At 45.0% G+C, this 24,496-nt stretch overlaps 1 protein-coding gene across 1 annotated transcript in view; it reads left to right on the top strand.

Moving 5' to 3' along the window:
* RECK (reversion inducing cysteine rich protein with kazal motifs) overlaps positions 1 to 24,496 on the top strand; it is an 861,635-nt gene that overhangs the window by 109,880 nt on the left and 727,259 nt on the right. Inside the window, exon 3 of the mRNA XM_040353423.1 lies at positions 3,418 to 3,492. Coding sequence (XP_040209357.1) covers positions 3,418 to 3,492 — 75 coding nt within the window. The remainder of the gene's footprint in view (positions 1 to 3,417; positions 3,493 to 24,496) is intronic.

Here is a 24,496-nt window from a genome sequence, read left to right as displayed (position 1 = left end):
CCCAGTCTGGGATCGGGTGTCCGGACCACTGACAGGTATGATTGCTGTCATCCGGGGGCCTGTTTAGGAAAAAGTCTACTGGGAGGAGTTGCTCTTCATTCACCTAAGTCCTTTATCGAAATTGGCCTGTTGCAGAGGCCCTAAAGCCAGGTCTGTGAGACAGACCTGTTCCTCCCAGATAGTTCAGAGTGACACTTTGGCTGCCGGACCTATCATAGGGGTCTGTCCGGGGGCACTTTACCCACTCCTGGTGAAGTGGCGATGAGTTATGGAAGTTGGTACTATACAGAGCAGTACTGACTGCTCCATTGATGTCCAGGCCTGATACTGCGAGGTTCTCTCCTTCTATCCTTTCATCAACCTTGTCCTTCCAAACTGATGTCGATGTTGGCCGTGTTGGCCTGGAAATAAAGCATTGAAAACTCTTCAATCACTGTCTGGACCTTCGCTCACTATTTGTTCTACCACCGCACCCCCCTGGAGCCATGTCAGAACCATTGACGTATCTCGGCATAGAGCCTACATATACCGTCAGAACGTTTATTCTGAACTATAAAATATTATTGTATTTATGAAAATATGTAAATCTGTGCTTTGAGAGATATACACTTTTCCTACCATACAAGATATCAAAATTCTTTTATCCGTGCTATTTTGAGGTCAAGCAATACAAATGAATATTTAAAATTATATATATTTATTAACCAAAGATATAGTGCAAAAACTAAAATCAGGTACAATTCGTATTACAACAAATAATTGATATGCTTGTATAATCAGAAATAAGCGATGGTTGAATGTTTAGATAGTATTTACATTATATGACAAGGTATATTCATAGCTCTTATTTAAATCATTCTGGCGTATTTAAAACCTTTTAGCTTTTAGTGACATAACCTTGACCTTGTATTATCTCTTCTCAATGATAAACATATCTCTTGCTACTGCTTATTATATACGTGTACATAACAAATGTTATATTGTACACAAGCTGAGGATTCAAACAATACTTATGTTAAATTTGGAATGAATCAATGGTTTAACATATCCTATAATCAATCCAATTCTAAGGCCGAGTACTCACGAGCAGACATGTCCGATGAAACCGGTCCGCGGACCGTTTTCATCGGACATGTCTGCCCGGGGACTTCTGTTCGATGGCTCTATACACCATCGAACAGAAGTCCGCGCGTAAACAATACGCGGGGCATGTCCGTGGTGTCGCCGCGTCGATGACGCGGTGTCGCCGCGACAATGACGCGGCGACGTAGGCGGCCTGCCTTTAAAATGCTTTCACGCATGCGTCAAAGTCATTCGACGCATGCGAGGGATGGCGGGCGGCCGGACATGTATGGTAGGTATGTACAGACGACTGTACATGTCGGGGGGACAGGTTTCCAGCGGACTGTTTTAAAGCAAGTCCAGGAAACAGTTGTCCGCTGCAAACCTGTCCGATCCGCCCGAAAATGGTCCGCTCGTGCCTACACACGGCCAAACATGTCTGCTGAAACTGGTCCGCGGTCATCTGGTGTCCGCAGCCAAGTCCACAGTATAGTCCTCTATAGGGCGCTGTCCTTGTTGTAAGGCATGGAGGGCTGCTTCAGCGGTGGCCGGACATAGTGGGTCGTCATATAATTTGGCCATAGCTTCAAAAAATGAGTCCAAGGGGTCAATAGCGGGATTCTTTTGCTCCAGTAACTAATGGGCCCAGGAATGAGGTCCTTTAGACAGTAAGGTAATAACAAATTCCACTTTAACAGTCTCTAGAGAGAAGGTCCTTGGCTGTAGGGACAGGTACAGGTACAGTACACAGGAGACTCTGAATGCTCTAAACTTCCTTCGGTCACCTGAGAAGCGTTCTGGAGTGAGTACACGGGGTTCAGGAGGAGAGAACATCGTCTGGTTTGGAAGGCAATTTCCCAACTGGGAGTACTGCTCCTGTAGGTTCGTCACTGCTTGAGTAAGGGCTGCGACTTGCTGGCACAAAGTCTTGAGCGGGGAAGCACCTCCGTCGGCCTCTGACACTTCTGGCTGCATGATACTGTCACGTACCTTACCAGAGGCTGAAGTGCTGAGAGCTTCCCTTGCGACTAAGTGCAGAGCGTCCCCTGGAGGTGACACAGTGAGTGCTATGCCCAGAGATGCAGGAGTTGCCAGCTGCGACTTGCTGAGTTGATGCTGGAGATCAGCTGGAGACCAGGATACGCAGTCAGGCAGGGGTACTTTGAAAGTACCGGATGAGACTGAATAGCGGGGAAAACCAGGGGCGGAGTCAGGAGCCAGGATGGAAGTCATACACTGGTAGCAAGCAGAAGAGAAGTTCACTAGAACAGGTCAGAGGACGAGCCGGGGTCATACACTGGATCAAACAGACAGGAACAAGGCACGGGAACAAGCCAGGAATCAAGCCGGGGGTCATACACTGAGAAGACTGGTCAGACAAGCCAGGTTGACAACAGTAGTTCTTAGGTAGCAGGAACAGGAACTCAGGAAACACACCAGAGGGCTGAAGATCATGCAGCAGTTGGTAACTGCTGTAGCAGGCTTTAAATAGAGCACTGACGCCACTCCCAAATTGTGTGCGCAATGAAGAATGCAGAGTTCTTGCTGTTGTTGCCCGTGTGCGTGTCCGCGCCCACATGCGCACTGTGTTCGTTGGTCCGTGACCTGCCAGTCTTTCTATGGATGGTTCCCTGACATTGAGTTAGGACAATTGAGACCCGGGTATCCAACCAGAATAGACTCGAGTCAGTTCAGTTCTCATTGTCCTGGATGACTGGGAGACTCTGACTTTAAACCTTTTGGTTTGGCAGTTAATTGTGTGTGTTTTTTTTTTTAAGTTTCTCAACCTAAACTTTCACCACAAACACCTTTTGCCTAAATGAGTGTACAGTAATTACAGTAATTACCAACCTTTTAGACTACATGAACACTAGTGCTGCGTACAGAACCGTGGACTTTTTTCCATCAGATGTTGGCTTAAACTTGTCTTGCATACACACGGTCACACAAACTTTGTCGGAAATTGCGAACGTCAAGAACGCGGTGACATTCAACACGTACGACGAGCCGAGAAAAAATTAAGTTTAATTACCAGTGTGGCTCTTCTGCTTCATTCTGAGCATTCATGGAATTTTGTGCGTCTGAATTGTGTCGGAAAATTGGAGAACCAGCTCTCAAATTTTTGTTGTTGGAAATTCCGACAGCAAATGTCAGATGGAGCCTCTACACGGTCGGAATTTCCGACAACAAGGAAAATTCCGACCGTGTGTACGCGCCATTATGGTTTTAAAAGTCCTGTCACCTACTATGTAATAAGCTAATGTTAAAGTTGATATTGAGCTTGGTCTGTTACAAGTCATAAGTCTCAATTACGTTTTGTGCATAAATAAACTAGTGTATTTTTTTTTGTTATAGATATTGGCCTCAAAAAGTGAGTCTCAACAGAAGCATTTACTACAGAGGGCACCAGAGTACTGTCCTTCATCTATGGTAAATATTACATAAATAAATATTTTCTCACCTTCCGGAATAGGACAATCGTATCACATTATTGTTTGGATAAAATTCATGTAATTGATTTAAAGTGTCTCTGTTTCTCATATGGGGTATACAGCAGGTAAAATAAGTATTGAACACATCACCATTTTTTAAGGTAAATATATTTCTAAAAGGTTGACATGAAATGTTCACCACATGTTAGTAACATCCCATGCAATGAAACCAAAACAAATAAGTTCAGAAATTAAGTTATGTGTAATAAAATGGAATGACACAGGAAAAAAAATATTGAACACATGAAGAAAGGGAGGTGCAAATAGGCATGGAAATCTGTCAGTAATTAGAAAGCAATCCTGGCCCTTGTCAGTACAATTTAATATCAGCTGGTTCAGTCTCAACTGATGGCCCATTAAAAGGGGTCTCATTACCAAGGTGTTGCACAAAAAACATCCCATGATGGGTAAAAAAATAAAAAGACTTGTTGCAAAACAATACTGATGGAATTGGTTACAGACGGAATTCTAAACTTCTAAATACTCCAGTGAGCACTGTTTGGCCATAATCCAAAAGTGGAAAGATCATAATTTCACCGTAAACTGGCCACGACAAGGTGCTCCTCGCAAGATTTCAGACAGAGGAGTGAAAAGAATTGTCAGAAGAGTTGTCCAAGTGTCTGGAGAGCTTCAGAAAGACCTGGAATTAGCAGGTACAATTGTTCCAAAGAAAACAATAAGGAATGCACTCAACCACCATGGCCTGTATGCATGCTCACCAATGCAAGATTTCATTGCTAAGGGAAAGCATGTTGAAGCTTGTTTAAAGTTTGCTGCACAACATTGGAGACCCATGACTAAGCCACGTGACGAGTGGCGTAACGCGTGGGGGAGGAGCCTATGTGACGGGAATACATCCTTGTGAGGAGACCATCGCACTGAGCGGCAGCTTTTTTTTTTCCCTAACTCTGAGCCTGTGTGTATCGGCGGATGTGTGAGTTGGTACACCGTCGATGTATTATCTTGTACATCCCTCTAGTCATCACAGTATTGTGCTATGAGGCTTGTCCTCTCTCTTTTCTCTTTTTCATATTTCGATCGGAGTGTTTCTGACTGAATTGCTGCATAGGGTCGTTTGTCTAATGAAAAGCAGTCTGAAGGAGACATCAGCTGAGTGGCCTGAGTGCTGCATATGGGATTAGTCGGTTAACCCATTATGAACTCACTGCTTTTTCATCATTATTTATTCATAAGTGTTGTTGTTTTCTAATTTATGTTTACACTATTCACTGAATTGAATATGATTATCACTCACTATATTGTACTAAATCAGCACTAGTTGATATTAGCGCTATCTTCACTTTTTACACAACCAAGATAAATCACCTTCTGCGACTTTGGCTACGTCCGCTAGCCTAATTAGTAATAGTTTGTGGTCTACAGTGTCAAAGGCCGTGCTTAGGTCCAGCAGAACCAGGAGACAAGATTCTCCTTCGTCTGCGGCCTCGAGAGCATCATCCCATATTTTGAGCAATGCTGTTTCTGTACCGTGTCTGGGACGGAAGCCAGATTGAAATAGATCAAGTAGGTTGTGGGTATCTAGATGCTGTTGCAGCTGTTGTACCACTACTTTCTCCATGACCTTGGAGAGAAAGTTTAGGCCTGTTATGGGACGGCGATGAAGTGGGTCCTTGGGGTCTAAGGTGGGTTTCTTCAAGATGGGTTGGATTATGCCCTCTTTCAGCTGTAAGGGCACTATGCCCTCCTTGAACGAGTGGTTTATAAGCTGCAGGATAGGAGGTGCCAAGATGTCGGCGCATTCCTTCAGCAGTTTGGTGGGGATGATATAATTTGGCGCGGTGCTGTTTCGCAGAGTACCGATGATATTTTTAGTGGCATCGATGGAGATGGGTTCTAGAGTGAACTTTCCTGATTGTGGTGAATTTCTGTGGGTGTTGTGTGAGTAATTGCGGGGGGGGGGGTTGAGGGGAGTATTGTTTTGCTGAATGCTTTACCGGATTCCCTCGATTTTATTAATGAAGTAATCCGACAATTCATTGCAAAATTCTTGGGTGTCAGAATTGGGGGCTTCAAGACAGACAGGATTCATGGTCTAATGTGACCATCTTAAAGAGTTCGCGGGGGCGGTTTAGGGCGCTGTTGATGGCCTTGGAAAAATAATTTTTCTTGGCTTTGAAGATTTCTTTATGGTATTTTCTTGTTGTGGCCTTGTAGGTGATGAGGTTTTCTTCTGAGGAGCTTCTTTTCCAGGCGGCTTCCGCCCTTCTGCGCTCTTGCTTCAGTAACGACAGCTGGTTGTTAAACCAGCTTGAGATATTATTTCGGATGCAGGTGTTCCGTTTCGGCGCTATTAAGTCGGCTGACTGTAATAGGGCTGTGTTTATGGCATCCAGAGTTTCTAAGGTCATTTGATGAGGTTGAATTGTTTTAACTTTTTCCCTTAATGTGGTTTTGAAGAGTTCCGAATGGAGCTTCTTCTGACATCTAGTCCAGTGTGTTGTCACTGGTTTTGATGCCTTTGTTAAGGGGGGGATTTTGGAAATTCGGAAATTAATTGCATGGTGATCTGTCCTTGGCAACGGTTCATTTTCCAAAATGTTTATTTCCAGATTTTGCCTGAAAATAAGATCGAGCGTGTGACCTGAAGTATGTGTGGGCCCACATACTAATTGCTGCAGCCCTAATCCTTCCAGGTGGTTGATACAGGCGTCGGCCACAGGTCTTGTGAGGAGTTGGCCCAAAGGTTGAAATCCCCGAGCAGCAAAAGGTGTTTGCTGTTAAGGGTGTAAGTGGAGATAAAGTCCTTCAATGATGGCAGAAACTGAGATTTTGGGCCAGGCGGTCTGTAGCAGAGTAGAATACGAACGGTCTCCTGGGAATTTGTTTGTAGTTGCAGAGTAAGGGTTTCCATGAATGGGAGGGGGTTTTGAAGGACTGGTTTAGTGATCGCAAGGTGAGTCTTGTGAATCACCGCCAGGCCTCCTCCTCTTTGCCCTATTCTGTTTTCAGTTATAATATGATAGTTTTCAGGTACCAGTTCTCCCAGAATGGTGTTACAGTTGGCTGTGAGCCAGCTCTCTGTAATAAAGAGGCAGTCTAAATTGTGTTGTAAAATGAAATCATCGATTTCTAGTCGGTGTTTTACTGCCGATCTTGTGTTGATTAAAGCACATAATATGTGCTTAGGCTTGGGTAAATGGCTGAGATTCTTGATAGTCGATCGTCGATCGATTTTCAATAATCGCTCAATTCTTAGGGCTTTTTTGGTGATGGCTGGTAGTATTGCGGCGAAACGCCTCAGACCCCAAATCGTTTCGGCAGAATATTGCAGTTTAACCATGGTCGCCAAGCCTCAAGGGGGGGGTGGGAGATTATTCTAGGGTGATGGAGGGAAGATTAGCTTAATCTTCCCTTCTAGCTTGGTCCAGAGGAAGGCAAAAAACCCTGGCCAAGCTATGCCAATATGCTGTGGCCGGGGAAAAAATTCCTTCCTGACCCCTTAACAGGCGATCGAGCAAAGCCCTGGATCAAGTTCAGGTTGTATTAAAGGGGGGGGGTGGGAGTGAGGGGTATTCTTATTGCTGGGTGTAGCAGAGATGGCCACCGATCAGGCAGCAGGATCCAGGCTGGGGGCTAGCTTTTGGTGGATCGGTTCTGCTGTGTACTGTTCGGTTGTTTCACGTGGAGACCAGGTATCCTTCAGGGGTAGGGGAGGGGGGCCACGGGTCAGTTTGGTGGAGATAGAGGGGTGTGGGAAGCGTCGCGCCTCTAGGCCGCAGTCTTTCCTGGATCGCGGCTGCCGCGGTTCTCTACAGGCCGGCGCGGATGTCCAGAAAAGCACCAAAACGGCCGGAGGTTGAGGCGGGGAGGTAATGGGAGGGATGCCTTGATGGTACTATGGGGGTGTAGAAGGGGGGTGAGGAGAAGGGGAGAGCCGAACTAAATAGTTTGCTGTGGCGGCTTGTCCTGAAAAGAACGGCCGCCAATGATCCTAGTAGATGGCCCTGAGAACAGGGGCTTACCTGTAGGCTTCCCTATGGAGGGGAAGAGAAGGGAGCCAGGGGACGTCGGGGTAGGCCGGGGGAAGCCAGGTGGAAGTCTGCAGCAGGAGATCTGACCAGCAGAGGCTGGGGAGAGAGCGGACAGCAGTGACAGGGGGAGGATTAGGCGGGCTGGTGGTGGAAACCCTGCCTGTCTGGCTCCAGGAGCCGTACGTCCTACTGCTAGGTCCGCACGCCAATTACTACTGGAGCTCAGTTCTAGCCCTGGGGAGGAGTCACTCTTTCAGACTCAATCCTGAGAGCAGGAGATTTGCAGGAGATAAAGCCCAATAAATTTATGTTGTACCTGAAAAATCAATGACAAGCACAAATACAGTGATACATGTAAATAACAGTGATATAACAGTGATATGTTTGTGGCTCCAACCAACTGGGAACCTAACCTGTAGATCAGTGTGCTCTCCAGCCAATGCAAAAATAGTTGCAGTATAAGTGAAGAAAATTGATCATGCAAAATAATTAACAAAAAGGAAAAAAAGAGCAGACTCAATGTTCAAAAAATAAATGTCCCTAGTAAGTGAAGACAGTCCATAGAGAAGTGTCAGATTTAAACACCCATGCACAATCTGGCTGATAACTGCTTGTGATCCCAGCGAACCTCATGTGAATCCACCACCGTTAATAAAAATCTGCTTACCAGATGCAAAGGTCCTCATGGACCAAACCCAGCATATCACTCCAAATTGGGAACTGGTTAGTGGTATGTTCACGATACAGCAGAGCTTCACACATAGGCTCAATGGTAGCGATCATGTGAAAGAAAGAAGTGCTTCCATAGCATAAAACCAGGGATATTTATTTAAAACAAGCACATAAGTGATAAGTATACAACTCACATTTCTGATGTTTTTCATAGGCATTCAAACCTGTAGCGCCGGACGCTTACAGGAAAAAAAGACCGCTCGTGTAGAGATTACAACGATTAGAGAGGATGACGTCAGCACGTCGCTCGCTCCGCCCGACGCGTTTCGTGATAGGTCACTTTGTCTCGGGGCACCGAACATTAAAAATTGAGTCTGCTCTTTTTTTTCCTTTTTGTTAATTATTTTGCATGATCAATTTTCTTCACTTATACTGCAACTCTCTTTGCATTGGCTGGAGAGCACACTGATCTACAGGTTAGGTTCCCAGTTGGTTGAAGCCACAACATATCACTGTTATATCACTGTTATTTACATGTATCACTGTATTTGTGCTTGTCATTGATTTTTCAGGTACAACATAAATTTATTGGGCTTTATGTCCTCTATCTGTGTTCCTTAAAGAGGAACACTAATTTTTGGTTTAGCGCAGTTACACCTTTTATATACACTAAAAAGAAGTGGGTACAGATGGAAGACACAATAAGTTTGACACAATTAAATAAGAATGTTTGGATACCACCTAAAGTTAGAAAAATGGGCACGGACACACACAGTATAACGAAGAATGTATTTAAAATATGGGACACACTATATAGGCGGGAATATTGGGCCAGATCCACGTACAGCGGGCGCAACTTAATTTTTGGAATTTAAGTTACACCGCCGCAAAATCTCTACCTAAGTGCCCGATCCACAAAGCATTTACCTAGAAATTTTCGGCTGTGTAACTTAACTCCCGACGCGATTTTCCCGACGTGCTTTGCGCGAAGTTACGTTACGCAGAGTTTGGTGAATCACGCCGGGTAAAAAAAGTTGCGGCGGTAATTTTTTTTTTTTTTTTAAATTTGACAGCGTCGCGGGAAAGAAGGGTCTACTTTTTACAAGGTGTAAACAGTTTACACTTTGTAAAAGCAGCCCTAATTTTGCGACGGCAAACTAATACTTACGGAGAAAAAACGAAGCGTAAAAGCTTCGTGGATCTCCATAAGTGCTAATTTGCATACCAGACGCTGGATTTCGACGAGAAATGCCCCCAGCGGCGGCTGCGGTACTGCATCCTAAGATCCGACAGTGTAAGTCCCTTACACATGTCGGATCTTCTGCCTATCTATGAGAAACTGATTCTGTGGATCAGTTCCATAGATAGAAACAGGCATACGACGGCGTATCAGTAGATACGCCGGCGTATCCCTTTTGTGGATCAGGCCCATAATTCCCCATTAATCCCATTAGCAGGCACAATTTTTTTTTTCCACCAGGCAACAAGACACGAATGGGAAAGCATTTGGGTACAAAAAAATTAGGGGATATTGTCACACAAGGGAAAATAAGGCCAAGAAATTTTCTTCAAACACTGGAAGGGGTTCAACATTATAGTGAATGGGAGTACTTTCAATTAAAGCACTTTGTGAGCACTTTACCACAGCCGATAAGCGATGATAAAACATTAAACTCAATAGAAAAGCTATGCTCCATCGGAAAACCATTAAAACATTTAATAGCGTTATTATACGGGATATTAACGGACTTAGAGACGCAGGGAACACTGACATGTGTAGAAAGGTGGGGACAAGACATTGGAAAAAAGCTAGAGGACTCACAAATGATAGGCACAGTGTTCAACTATGCTACTGACATCACCACAATTGAGACAAATTATAAATGTATGGTACGCTGGCATTTGACCCCTGAGAGAATGAATAAAATACATCCAAATAATTCTGCATTGTGCTGGAGGGAATGCAAACAAGTAGGAATGGCAATGCATGTTTGGTGGGACTGCCCGAGAATACAAGAGTACTGGGAAGAAGTTCTAGAATATATAGAAGACATAGCAGGTGAAAAGATCCTACGAAATCCCTTGACCTGTTTGTTCCACGGAACAGACAGGCCAAAAAAACTGTATGGACTGACTTTGGTTCCGGTGTTGCTGAATGCAGCAAAGGGCCTAATCCCAAAAAAATGGCTACACCCACAGAGGCCATCCATAAAAGAGTGGATACACCGAGTTAATTATATAGCGGAAATGGAAGACCTGGGGCGAGGAGAACTGGGAGGAGAGGCTAAAACAGTCTGGGAGAAATGGAGAGCTTTCAAAACGTCAGAAAAATTCGTACAGGCAATGATAGAAACAGACAGGTGAGACACAGGTACAAATAAAGAAGTTAATCCTAAACTGTGACCGACAGAACCGAAGGGAGTTGGGGGGTGGGGAGGGGAGGATTAGGACTAGGGGGGAACAAATGGAAGAAAGAAGGGTAGCACTTTAGGGGTGGGATTTTCTCTACATAATGATGGTTATAACTGAATGAATGAATGAATGAGAAACTTATATAGCGCGACACATGCAAACTTAATCGCCTCTGGGCGCTTGATGTACCTGACTCTTTTGATATCAAAAGAGATGAGTTTTGATCTTTTTCCTGAAGGCTAAGTGGTTCTTCTCCAATCGAATGCTGGTTGGTAAAGCGTTCCATAGTCTGGGACCTTGGACCGCGAATCTTCTATCTCCTTTTGTTTTGTAGTTGGCTTTCGGTATCTGAAGAAGATTTTGATTGGTGGATCGCAGAATGCGATTGGGATTATGGGCTTTTATTTTTTCGCATAGATAATGGGGAGCATTCTCCTGGATACATACATAGTAAACTAATAATGTTTACTCATTCAAGAGTGACTTTTCTTGTAATATATAAGAAAGAAGGAAAATCCACGTAAAAGAAGCATAAAAAAAAAAGAGGCAAATTAATGGATAAACCACATGTGATGCGAGGCCACAGAGGAGACGTGATGGGCGGATTAACCGTGAGCATGTCTTGCTGTCCTTTTATTGGTTGAGTTTGATGTGGGAAAAAATAAATAAATAAATAAATAAATAAACTCTAGGAAACTCTGTTGTTTTGAGGAGCAGGCCTAGGCTAAAGGTCTGAAGCAGCCGTATGGCAAGAATGTAAGCCAGGAGGCTAAAGTATTGAGTATGCAAGATATAGCAATGGTGGAACCCCCTGTGTGGGCTACTGATATCTTTGTGAACTTTTCTGTCATTTTAAATAAAAGAAGGCTACCAGGCCCTTAAAAAAAAAATCTGGACTGGCGTGCTCACTGAAAGCACACCTACCGCTGGAGTCTGATCACCCCAATCTTACAATATACAAAGCTGGGATGTATATATCAACTGCCTGCCTGAAGTATTTTAGAAACAGTACACCAGGAACTGTCTGCAGTGAGATCTAGCTAAACTGGATACAATGGGGCTGATTTACTATTGTCAGTGCGCTGCGCTGGTTCATGCCTTAATTAACTACTCCGGGTGAAGCCTTAATTCGGCGCATGAACCAGCGTAGCAGCCGGCGCATTGCAAGTAATATGTAAAGCTGCGCCAAACTCCCTATAGAAGTCTATGGGAGAAATCAAAAGTGTTAATTTTAAAGGCTAATCTGCAAGTTTTGTCCTAAAAAGTGTTTGGGGACCTCAGTCCTGCCCCAGGGGACATGTATCAATGCTTTTTTTATTTTTTAAAGCGGCCGTTTTTTCAGGAGCAGTGAATTTATTAATGCTTAAAGTGAAACCATAAAAGTGAAATATTCCTTTAAATTTCGTACTTCGGGGGGGTGTAATGTCAGCATGTGAAATAGCGTATTTTTCCCGCACTTAGAACTGTCCCTGCACAAAATGACATTCTGAAGGAAAAAAAGGCATTTAAAATTCACACGCGGCTATAATGAATTGTCGGCTCTGACAATTCTGACAGGATTAATTCATAAAACAAAAAAAAAATGTCCCCGCCGTAAAAAAAGAAAAAAAGACGTGCGGTTCCCCGCAAATATCCATACCAGGCCCTTCAGGTCTGGTGTGGATTTTAAGGGGAACTCCACCCCAAATTTAAAAAAAAAAATGGCGTGGAGTCCCCCTAAAAATCCACACCAGACCCTTATCCGAGCACGTTAACCTGGCCGGCCGCAGAAAAGAGGGGGGGACAGAGTGCGGCCCCCCCTCTCCTGAACCGCACCAGGCCACATGCCCTCAACATGGGGAGGATGTCCCCATGTTGATGGGGACAAGGGCCTCATCCCCACAACCCTTGCCCGGTGGTTGTGGGGGTCTGGCCCCCCCTATGTGAAATGGTAATGGGGTACACTGTACCTCTACCATTTCACCCCCAAAAAATGTCAAAAGTGTTAAAAATGACAGTAGCCGGTTTTTGACAAATCTTTTAATAAAATCTTCTTTTCTTCTTTCATTCGGGTTTCTTCCTCTGCTTCTTTCTTGGGTCTTCTCGTCCACATCTTGCCCGACGTCTCCTCCTATCTTCTCCGTCCGTCCTTCAGCCTTCTCGTCCACATCTTGCCCGGTGTCTTCTCCTGTCTTCTCCGTCAGTCCGCCAGCCTTCTCGTCCACATCTGTTTCTTCCCCGGACTCAGCGCTTGAAATTGAATTAGCCGCTCCTGGGACCGCTCCTGGGACCCGCCCCCCTCTGACGCCACAAGTAAACTCCTTAGAAAGTCATGTGCGTCAGAGGGGGGCGGGGTCACAGAGCGTCACACGGCGGGGGAATTAAATTTCAAGCGTGCCGTCCGGAGAAGAAGCCGCCGCCGCAGCTTCCAATTGAAGTTCCCGCCGTGTGACGCTCATGTGACCCCGCCCCCTGTGGCACATATGCCACACGCGGACTTTCATATGAGTTTACCTGTGGCGTCAGAGGGGGGCGGGTTCCAGGAGCGGGAAGGCGGGATCTTCAATTTCAAGCGCAGCACCCAGAAGATCAAGAAGATGCGGGACGAGAAGGTCGACGGACAGAGAAGAAGATGGGAGAAGACGTCGGGCAAGATGTGGACGAGAAGACCCAAGAAAGAAGCAGAGGAAGAAACCCGAATGAAAGAAGAAGGAGGAACCGCGGAAAGAAGATTTTATTAAAGGAATTGTCAAAAACCGGCTACTGTCATTTTTCACACTTTTGTCACTTTTTTTGGTGAAATGGTAGGGGTACAATGTACCCCATTACCATTTCACACAGGGGGGGGCCGGGATCTGGGGGTCCCCTTTGTTAAAGGGGTCTTCCAGATTCTGATAAGCCCCCCGCCCGCAGACCCCCACAACCACCGAGCAAGGGTTGTGGGGATGAGGACCTTGTCCCCATCAACATGGGGACATCCTCCCCATGTTGAGGGCATGTGGCCTGGTGCGGTTCAGGAGAGGGGGGGCCGCACTCTGTCCCCCCCTCTTTTCTGCGGCCGGCCAGGTTAACGTGCTCGGATAAGGGTCTGGTGTGGATTTTTAGGGGGACTCCACGCCATTTTTTTTTATTTGGGGTGAAATTTTTCCTTAAAATCCACACCAGACCTGAAGGGCCTGGTATGGATATTTGGGGGGACCCCACGCCATTTTTTTTTTGTTTTTTACGGCGGGGTTCCCCTTAATATCCATTCCAGACCTGAAGGGCCTGGTAATTCAATTTGGGGGACCCCCATACATTTTTTTAGTTTTAATGAGCAATGACTGTATTCTTTATAGCCATGAGTACTTTTAAATTACTTTTTTTTTCACTTCAGAAATGACATCTTGTACAGGGACAGTTCCAAGCACGGGAAACATGCGTGTACCCCCCTCCCCCCTGTATGAAATTTAAAAGAATATTTAACTTTTATTATTTCACTTTAACCACTTCCATACCGCGCCTATTCTGGCACTTCTCTCCTCCATGTAAAAATTATATTTATTTCCTGGGAAATTACTCAGGACCCCCAAACATTATATATATATATTTTTTTAGCAGACACCCTAGGGAATAAAGTGGCGGTCATTTTTTCTTTGATTTTTCTAAAGCCTTTTTTTTTTGGCCCCAAAATAAAAAACGGTTCATGAATTAAAAAATAACAAAACAGTAAAGTTAGCCCAATTTTTATGGATAATGTGAAAGATGATGTTACACCGAGTAAATAGATACCTAACTTGTCACGCTTTATTATTGCACACACTCATGGAATGGCGCCAAACTTCGGGACATAAAAATATCCATAGGCGATGCTTGATTTTTTTTACAGGTTACCAGTTCAGAGTTACAGAGGAGGTCAAGGGCTAGAATTATTGCTCTCGCTCTAACGCACGTGTCAATACCTCACATGTGTGGTTTGAATGGTGTTTACATATGTGGGCGGGACTTACAAGTAAGTTCTTCTGAGTGCAAGCTACTAGGGACAGGGGCGTTTTTTTTTTTTTTTTTTTTTTTTTACCTAATATTTTTCTTTTTGCACTTTTCTGTCCCTTTTTTTTATTTTGGATCACTTTTCTTCCTATTACAAGGGATGTAAACATCCCTTGTAATAGGACTAGTGTGTGACAGGTCCTCTTTATGGAGAGAGGCGGGGTCAATAAGGCTGGAAAGCATGGTATTGGCAAGAAAAAAAAAAGATCTCATGCTTTCAGCTGCAATCATATTCGTTCAGCACAGTGGTGTAGTGTATAGCACTTTGACCTAGCAGCAAAAGGGTCGCTAGTTCGAATCCCGCCCGTGACACCATCTGCCTGGAGTTTGCATGTTCTCCCTGTGCCTGCGTGGGTTTCCTCCCACAATATAAAAACATGCTGCAAATCGGATCCGGTCTAAATAAGCCCTAATATGCAGTAGTATATTTAGGTTTTCAGACAAATTTCTCACCGCTCCAGGTGAGCCCCGTAGGCAATCAAGGGCTGTTGAACCACCAAGGTGCTGGCAATGCTGATGATAGCAAATAGAAGAACGAAAACTGGATAGCCGCACTCCAAAATCCTATTTTTTGAAGGAGTCAGGCAATTACTCTTTGGTCCTGCAGTAATTTATCATTTCAGCTTTAGAATATCTATTAACTCATAACTTTTTCATGTTCGACGGGGTCTGCTACCTCCAGAGATGCGGGGCCTCGATGGGGGCTAAGTTCTCACCATCTCTGGCCAATCTGTACATGGGATGGTGGGAAAGGTCCCGCATCTTTGGGGGTACCAGCCCCCGCCGTGCAGATACAGTTCTATACTGTCGTTACATCGACGATCTGCTTCTGGTCATTTCAGACGAGTTTGCAGATCTAGATGAATGGTTACATTATCTTAACGATAACGAGCTGAACCTCCGGTTCACAGGCAATTTACAGCCCAGTACCATTGAATTCCTGGATGTAAAGCTCACAGGTGCGAATGGCATTATTTCTACAGGGCTATACAGAAAGAGTACAGCGGGCAATGCTCTATTACGAGCTGACTTGTCTCATCCTTCACACACCATCAACAGCATTCCCTATGGACAATTCCTCCGCCTTAAAAGGCTCTGTACCTCCTCCATCGATTTTGCCAGTGAGGCTCGGGAGATGGCTTATAGGTTTAAAGCTAGAGGCTATTCAGCCACAGTAATTAACAATGCTCTTCATAGAGTTAGTGCCATCCCCAGAGACTCGCTGTTAGATGGCAAGAGGTCCAGAGATAAACACATCAATCTTGGTGTTAATGAACTGGCCCCCATATTTTCCACTTCATACAGTATGGAGTTTCACTAAATCAAACAGATTATTAACAAATACTTGCCTGTTTTGTATAGTGATGCGTCTTATGAATCTATCTTGGCTAAAGGCATCAAGACAGTCAGCCGTAGAGCTCCTACGTTGGGGGGTGTTCTTTCACCCAGCCTTTTTGAATCTAAATCTACCTCCCAAACTTGGTTGAACTTCGTAGGTACTTTTAAATGTGGCACCAATGGCTGCAGATATTGTCCCTTAATAGGAACTGGCCATTCTGTGCGATCATGTTCCAGTGGCAGAAATTTTTAAATACAGCAATATATCAACTGTAATACCAAGTTTGTAGTTTACGTTATCACTTGCAACACTTGCCATATTCAGTATGTGGGTAGAACCATTAGGAGACTACGGGACAGACTCAGCGATCATTTATATGATATTGAGAAAAACCACAACACTAACGTGGCTAAACATTGGAACAATATACATTGTAAAAACATCTCCAGCCTTTCTATCCAAGGCATGGAAAGGATTGTGTGTCCAGCCAGAGGGGGAGATAAATTCAAACTTCTCTGCAAACGAGAAGTGTTCTGGATATTCCATCTCAATTCCAGACAGCCCCATGGACTCAACTTTGATTGGGACGTTTCCCATTTTCACGATTAAAAATATTCCCCCCCTGTGTCGGACACACATACTCCATTTTTCCATTTTTCTATTACTCTATGAACTACGCTTTCCATTTGTTTAGAATTATCTCTTTATCCTAATATGGTCCCCCTTTTCCCTTTAAATACACTTCTCAGTTTTGACTATGGTTTCATCCATCTGTCTTTCTACCTACATACTGATAACCAACCGGCAACAGATACACATTAATCTATAGGTTTAGGAAACCAAGTTTAGGTCCTCAGGATTACTTCACTATTCATCGGTCAGGTTTTTCTTTTGGTTTATTTTTATAACCATTCGGATAACAGGGTTCTGCATGGTGGACCCCGCCAGGCAGATTATAGGAAGTGCATTTATTGTAATTTTGCGATTAGACGGGTGCCACGTTCGGAATATTTTGAGTTGGTGTGAGCTCGGCTGCTCCGGTTTCGATATTCACTCATACCCTTGACGTCACTCCATCCCTGCATCATTACCGTTTTCAGAATTATATTATCTATATTCATAATTTTTTGTAAACTTTATGCATTCTCCCGATAAGGTCTTTGAGACATCTGCCTGGCGGTTGCCCCCACCTTTTGGTTCTAATATTGTTTCAATTTGAAACATTCATTAATGAATTTACCATACACCACAAAGTCCATATATATATATATGGGTCCCCTTTTTTCCTCTTATCATATACATTAGTTATATGGTGACACCTTCTTCTATTTTTATAGATTTTTTTTCCCCCAGTTTTAGAATCAACAGGCTAGATTATCTTTTCTTTTTTTTTTTTTTCTTTTTATGGCCAGCGGTGTACTATACGGGTATGGACAATTGTCCGACATTATTACACACTTTATTGGACACCGACACTGGCCGGGTCCTGGTGATTGCATTTAGAAATAAGTCCCTCTCTGACACAAAGGGCTTTTTTAGTTCTCTGCACACTTGTTCACCTCTATGTTAGTCTGTTGGCTCCACATTAAGTGTACTTTGTACATCATTATAATTGGGCTGACCGCAATTGCGGCGCCTGATAACAGACGTTCATGCAGGATCATAATTCACAAGCGTGTCAGGATTATCATCAACACCTGTCCCACAGGTGCATATACGCCCTCCTACAACACTTTGGTATGTTATCATTACACTGTGGGGTTTATCATCATTATTATCCTCACTCACATCTATATTCACATCAATATTTATTGCATTCCCTAAGTCGCTTCACCACTTCACAAAAATGCACACATATTTCCCAATTTTATGTCTCATTTTCTTTTTTATTTTGTTCGGAGCACGGCTTTATTAGTGCCTCGGCACATTACTAGCGTCGGATTGACCACACACTGTGGCGCTAGACAACAAACTTTCACACAGGATCACGACTTACATGTGTGCCAGGATCATTATCAACACCTGCCCCATAGGTGCATGTGTTTTATCATAGTACTTTGGTGTGATTTCATCACACTGTGGGGTCTATGCATATACACATGCATCCATTTTTGTGGCTTTTAAACTGCTTCACAGATTCACCAAGAAATATATGCACGCTTTTGTTTCCTTAGAGCACGTTAGTTCTCTGCATTGTGTGTGCATTAATATGCACGCAGATCTAAAATATTTCACATCACACATACATATCATATGAAGCACAGACTGTAGGTCCATTTTTCACTTTTTTTATTTCAGTCTATGTTGTTTAAACACAGATATTTATTCATTCACATGTTTATATGGACATTATTACACTAGACTTTATTCATTTACTTTAGTACATAATTATGTCCAGATAGGTCACTGCGCTTTGGTATTGTATAAATCATAAGCACCAGTTCAGTATCTCACCTGAACACACATTAGAGTGTTTGCTGCACTGCATATGAACACTTATGCATAAAAAATCCATGCCTGAGGGAACAAAGTGCACAAACTGAGGGTCAAATTGTGATTATGAAGGTGTGCTTAGACGCACACAGGTGTCACTATGTATATCTTTTATGTATAATTTTTTATGTATTTTATATAATTTTTATATTTTTTACTTACTCTTTGATCTTAAAGTGTTAATTTTGAGGGAGGTTTTTTGGTCCTTTTCGGTTCATTGTTTAATTGATCAATTGGTTAATTGACCCTGTACCGCCATAGGCGGATTTTTATCACATGATTGTATGGTTTTAATATATATTTCATTATGCTGTGAACCTTCTTTAGCCATGACTAAGCACTAAATGTAAGTGCGAAACGCGTCGGCCATACTGTTTTTTGTTGGTTGCAGTGACTGTGTGCACGGTTGAAAAAGACAACTTATTTTTAAGTGATTTTGGAGTGCGGCTATCCAGTTTTCGTTCTTCTATTTGCTATATTTAGGTTCTGTGCTGCCCTAGGCCTGACTACATTTCTGCACCTCCTAATAGAAAAATGACCCACCCCTTCCTGTCAAAGCCACACCCTGTTTTTGTATGACCCGCCCAGGAATTTTCAGGGGACACACACACACTAGTACTGGGGGGGAGGGGGCACTGGATTTCCTTAATTTGCATAGTTTTTCTCTCACTTCCTGTTTGGCTATGGGGCAGGAAGTGAAGGCAAATCTCCCCAATTGGACACAGATAATACAAAATAAACTGACAGGGCCTATAACCCTCCCTTACTCTATCCAAAATTAAAGAAAATAAAAAGTGTTGATTATAGTTCTAGTTGAAGCACACATTTCAGAGAGTTTTGAGAGGCCTAAGAAAATATAACCATGCCAATAGGCCAGGATACAGCGTTGCTAATATGTATGAATGTGTGTGTTGGGGCCCCCCACAAACACCACCCAATGTTAACTAAAAATTATTAATTTGCAAATAAGTATTATCTGCTCATTTTTTGGGGATGTCTGCACCCCTGATAGTGACAACATTTGTGAGGTGTCTTCACCCTTTCTAATTCAAATTCATTCACTTCCTGTCACATAGCCAAACAGGAAGTGAGGGTAAATCCTTACTAATATCTTTTCTTGGGGACACAGAGATCAATCTAAATAGTTTCCCATTATGTAAATTGCACTCTAGCATTTTGCTGTGTACACCCCAAATTATTAGTGATCTTGAACTTTGGGGTCCATTTAATAAAGGCAAATCCACTTTGCACTACAAGTGGACAAGCAAGGAAGAAAACAAAACAACTTTGCTTCTACAGGATTGGATGTTAAAACCATCAGTGCTTCCTCTCTGATTTTCAGCGACTACGCTTGTACTGCAGAGTGGCTTTGCCTTTACTAAACCCCAAACTAAATAATCATTTGGGGCATGGATCCTCAAACTACGGCCCTCCAGCTGTTGTAGAACTACACATCCCATGAGGCCTTGTAATGCACTGACATTTACAGACATGACTAGGCATGATGGGAATTGTAGTTCCTGAACAACTGGAGGGCCGTAGTTTGAAGACCCATGATTTGGGGTGTACAGAGCAGTGCTGGAGTGTAATTTGCTTAATGGGGACACTAGTTAGATTGACCTGTGTCCCCAAGAAAAGACATTGGTAGGGTTTTAACCTCACTTCCTGTTCAGCTGTGTGACAGGAAGTGAAGCCAATTTTAAGAAAAGGGACACAAAGCTCAACCCAAAAAAAACACAAGCAGGGGTTCTAACACTCACTTGGCTTCCCTCAAACACCCACAATTAGAATAGGATTGCCTTGCGCTAGATTTAACCACAGTGCTGTAACTCAGCACTTCAAGCCTGTCCACCAATACGTTTGGGTGAGCTTGTAAGTGCTTACACCTGGTAATAACCCACCCACGCTCTGAGCATCCAAGTGATTTTCACCCTTTAAAAAGAAAGGACATTTTTTTCTAAGTGTCTGAGCAGGCTCAGTTCATCTCACATGCAGGAACAAAGCTTCAATGGCTGCTGAAAGCATGAGAGCTTTTTTTCTTTTCCTGAACTCATGCTTTCCAGGCTGAAGGGGAGGTCTTAGTGAATTATTACGTAACAAAAATAAATAATAATAATTAAAATGCCCCTGTCCTCCCAGTCAGAAGCGAACACGCACATTTTTTTTTCTTCAGGTTAACAGTTTAGAGTTACGGAGGAGGTCTAGTGCTAAAAGTATTGCTCTCGCTCTAACGCACGCGTCAATACCTCACATGTGTGGTTTGAACGATGTTTACATATGTGGGCGAGACCTCACATGTGTGGTTTGAACGATGTTTACATATGTGGGCGGGACTTGCACTAGACTTTCTCTGTAGCTATAAACTGGTAACCTGAAAAAAAAAAAAGGTCGCCTATGGGGATTTTAAAGTACTGAAGTTTGGCGCCATTCCATAAGTGTTTGCAATAATAAAGCGTGACATGTTAGGTATCTATTTACTCGGTGTAACATCATCTTTGACATAATCACCAAAAAGTGGGTTAACTTTAGTGTTTTGTTAATTTTTAACCACTTGAGCCCCAGACCATATTACTGGTCAATGACCGGGCCAGTTTTTGTGATTCGGCACTGCGTCGTTTTAACTGACAATTGCACGGTCGTGCGACGTGGTTCCCAATCAAAATTGGCGTCCTTTTTTTTACCACAAATATTTTTTTTTTTTTTGGTGGTATTTGATCACCTCTGCGTTTTCTTTTTTTTTTTTGCTATAAACCAAAATAAAGCGACATTTTTTTGGGCAAAAAAAATCATTTTTACTGTTTGCTATAATAAATATCACCAAAATAATCTTATTTTCCCTCAGTTTAGGCCGATACGTATTGTTCGACATATCTTTGGTTCCAATAAATCGCAATAAGTGTTTGATTGGTTTGCGCAAAAGTTATAGCGTCTACAAAATAGTGTTTAGTTTTATGGCTTTTTTATTGTTTTTTTTTTTTTACTAGTAATGGCGGCGAACAGCAATTTTTATCGGTACTGCGACATTATGGCGGACACATTTTTGGGACCATTGGCATTTTTCTAGCGACCAATGTTCTAAAAATGCATTGCTTACTATGAAAATGTCACTGGCAAGGAAAGGGGTTAACACTAGGGGCGAGGGAGGGGTTAATTATGTTCCCTGGGTGTGTTCTAACTGTAAGGGGGGGTGGGACTGACTAGGGGAAATGACAGACATTGTATGAAAAGACGATCAGGCATTTCCCCCCCTGACAGGACCAGGATAAAGGGGATCTCCGCGCCAAATTTCAAACAAGAAACTGGCGCGGGTCCCCCTCCAGGGGTACATTAGGCTCTTCGGCTTGGTCCGGAATGTGAGGGGTTAAACCCACGCCGAAAACCAGCGTGGGGTCCCCCCCCAGATCCAGACCTTATCCCAGGTCCGCAGTCTGGCCGGACAGGAATGGGGGTGGGGACAAGCGAGCGCCCCCTCCTCTCCTGAGCCGTACCAGACCGCATGCCCTCAACATGGGGGAGTGTGTGCACTCTTGTCCCCATGTCGATAGGGACAAGAGCCTCTTCCCGACAACCCTGGCCGTTGGTTGTCGGGGTATGCGGGCGGGGGGCTTATCAGAATCTGAGAGCCCTCTTTAATAAGGTGACCCCCAGATTCCGGTCCCCCCACCCTATGTGAATGAGTATGGGGTACATTGTACCCCTACCCATTCACCTGGGGAAAAAATGTAAAAAAAATAATACACCACACACATTTATAAATTAATTTATTAGTCAGCTGGGGGTCTTCTGCCGGGGCCCCCCACACCTACCCCCTCCGGTCTTCTGCGCCGTTTTCTGCCGGAGCCCCCTTCACCATGAAGCTCCCTGCTTATGGGGAGGGCTCCGGGCTTCGTCGATTTCTGCCGTGGGGGGGTGCTGTAGCCCCCCCACGGGCTTCTACGCCGTTTTCTGCCGGAGCCCCCTTCACCATGAAGCTCCTTGCTTATGGGGGAGGGCTCCGGGCTTCGTCGATTTCTGCCGAGGGGGGTGCTGTAGCCCCCCCACGGGCTTCTACGCCGTTTTCTGCCGGAGCCCCCTTCACCATGAAGCTCCTTGCTTATGGGGGAGGGCTCCGGGCTTCGTCGATTTCTGCCGGGGGGTGCTGTAGCCCCCCCCCCCCCCGGGCTTCTACGCTGTTTTCCGCCCGGGGCGCCACCCTCCGGGCTTCTGCGGTGCCTTCTGCTTCTGCCTGTCTCCTCCGGGAGCCCAGGGCTTTCTTTCCGCTGTCTTCCTTCTCTTCCATTCGATGTTGACACGACGAGGTCTCGCGCTGGAATGCCGTCTGAGCAGTGGGCATTGACTTATATAGGGCAATGCCACCATGTGACCTCAACCCATGTGACATCACATTCCCATCATGCCCAGGGAATGTGATGTCACATGGGTTGAGGTCACATGGTGGCATTGCCCTATACAAGTCGATGCCCGCCTCTCACACGGCATTTCAGCGCGGGACCTCGTCGTGTCAACATTGAATGGAAGAGAAGGAAGAAGACAGCGGAAAGAAAGCCCTGGGCTCCCGGAGGAGACAGGCAGAAGAGGGAACAGAGAAGAAAGAAGCGGAAAGAAAGCCCTGGCTCTGCGGGGGAGCCAGGCAGAAGAGGGAACAGAGAAGACAGCAGAAAGAAAGCCCTGGGCTACCGGAGGAGACAGGCAGAAGAGGGAAGAAAGCCCTGGCTCCGCGGGGGAGACAGGCAGAAGAGGGAACGCCAAGACAGCAGAGAAAAGACCGGGGAGTTGGCGCACCCCTGGCAGAAGACGAACAAGACCGGAGCCCTGGCGGAAGGCACCGGAAAGACCGGGGGATAGGCGCCATCCCCCGGCAGAAGTCGCCGAAGTCCGGATGCCCCCCCCCCTAACGAAAAAGAGCTTAAATGGGTTGGGGGGCCCCGGCGGAAGGCTCCGGAGAGGACCGAGGGATGGCGCCCTCCCTCGGCAGAAATCGCCGAAGCCCAGGGTCCCGGCGGAAGATCGGGAGAGAAGAAACCCCCCCTTTTAAAAGAGCTAAAGAAGAAAGGGGGGCCCGGAGCTGACTAATTATTTTATTCTGTGTGGTGTGTTTTTTACTTTACACTTTTCCCCCAGGTGAATGGGTAGAGGTACGATGTACCCCATACTCATTCACATAGGGTAGGGGGCCGGCATCTGGGGGCCCCCTTATTAAAGGGGGCTCGCAGATTCCGATTAGCCCCTGTCCGCATACCCCGACAACCAATGGCAAGGGTTGTCGGGAAGAGGCTCTTGTCCCTATCGACATGGGGACAAGAGTGCTGTGGGGTGGGGGGGGGAAGTGCCCCCCTCCCCCACAGCACACACTCCCCCATGTTGAGGGCATGCGGTCTGGTACGGCTCAGGAGGGGGGGGGGCGCTCACTCGCTCGTCCCCACCCCCATTCCTGTCCGGGCCAGACTGCGTGCTTGGGATGAGGGCTTGGTTTGGATCTGGAGGGGACCCCACGCTGGTTTTCGGCGCAGGTTTAACCCCTTGCGTTCCAGACCAAGCCCAAGAGCCTAATGTACCCCTGAAGGGGGACTCGCGCCGGTTTCAAGTTTGAAATTTGGCACGGAGTTCCCCTTCATGGTCAGCGCAGGCTGAAAACAGGTCGGAGATTCCCGTGCTCCGCGTCACGCAGCGCAATCACGGGTACGCCGCTTGGTATTTACCAAGATTTTCTTGGCGTAACTGACAAGGCGCACGGGAAGCTCCGAAATTTGTCTGTACGCATGCCCAGTATGCAAATGAACCTCCCCAGGTTCAGGCGCACTGTGTAAGCGTATGGGGATCGGTTTCCAAAAAACACTTTCACTTTCAATTCGGCCCGCCAAACACATTCAAACACATGTCACTTCACTTCCCCTGCATCACCCCACCTCCCCCCCTAATAAACTCCCGCCCGATTCCCCGCAATTTACATTTCAATGTGCCGTGCGCCAGGTCTATAGTGGTGCACAATGCGCCCTCTCCTGGGCGCACTGAGCACTTTAGTAACT

This window comes from Rana temporaria, chromosome 5, assembly GCF_905171775.1.
Source record: "Rana temporaria chromosome 5, aRanTem1.1, whole genome shotgun sequence".
Classification (NCBI taxonomy): domain Eukaryota; kingdom Metazoa; phylum Chordata; class Amphibia; order Anura; family Ranidae; genus Rana; species Rana temporaria.
The sequence above is the reverse complement of the archived record's forward strand: the minus strand, read 5'-3'. Positions and strand labels throughout refer to the sequence as shown.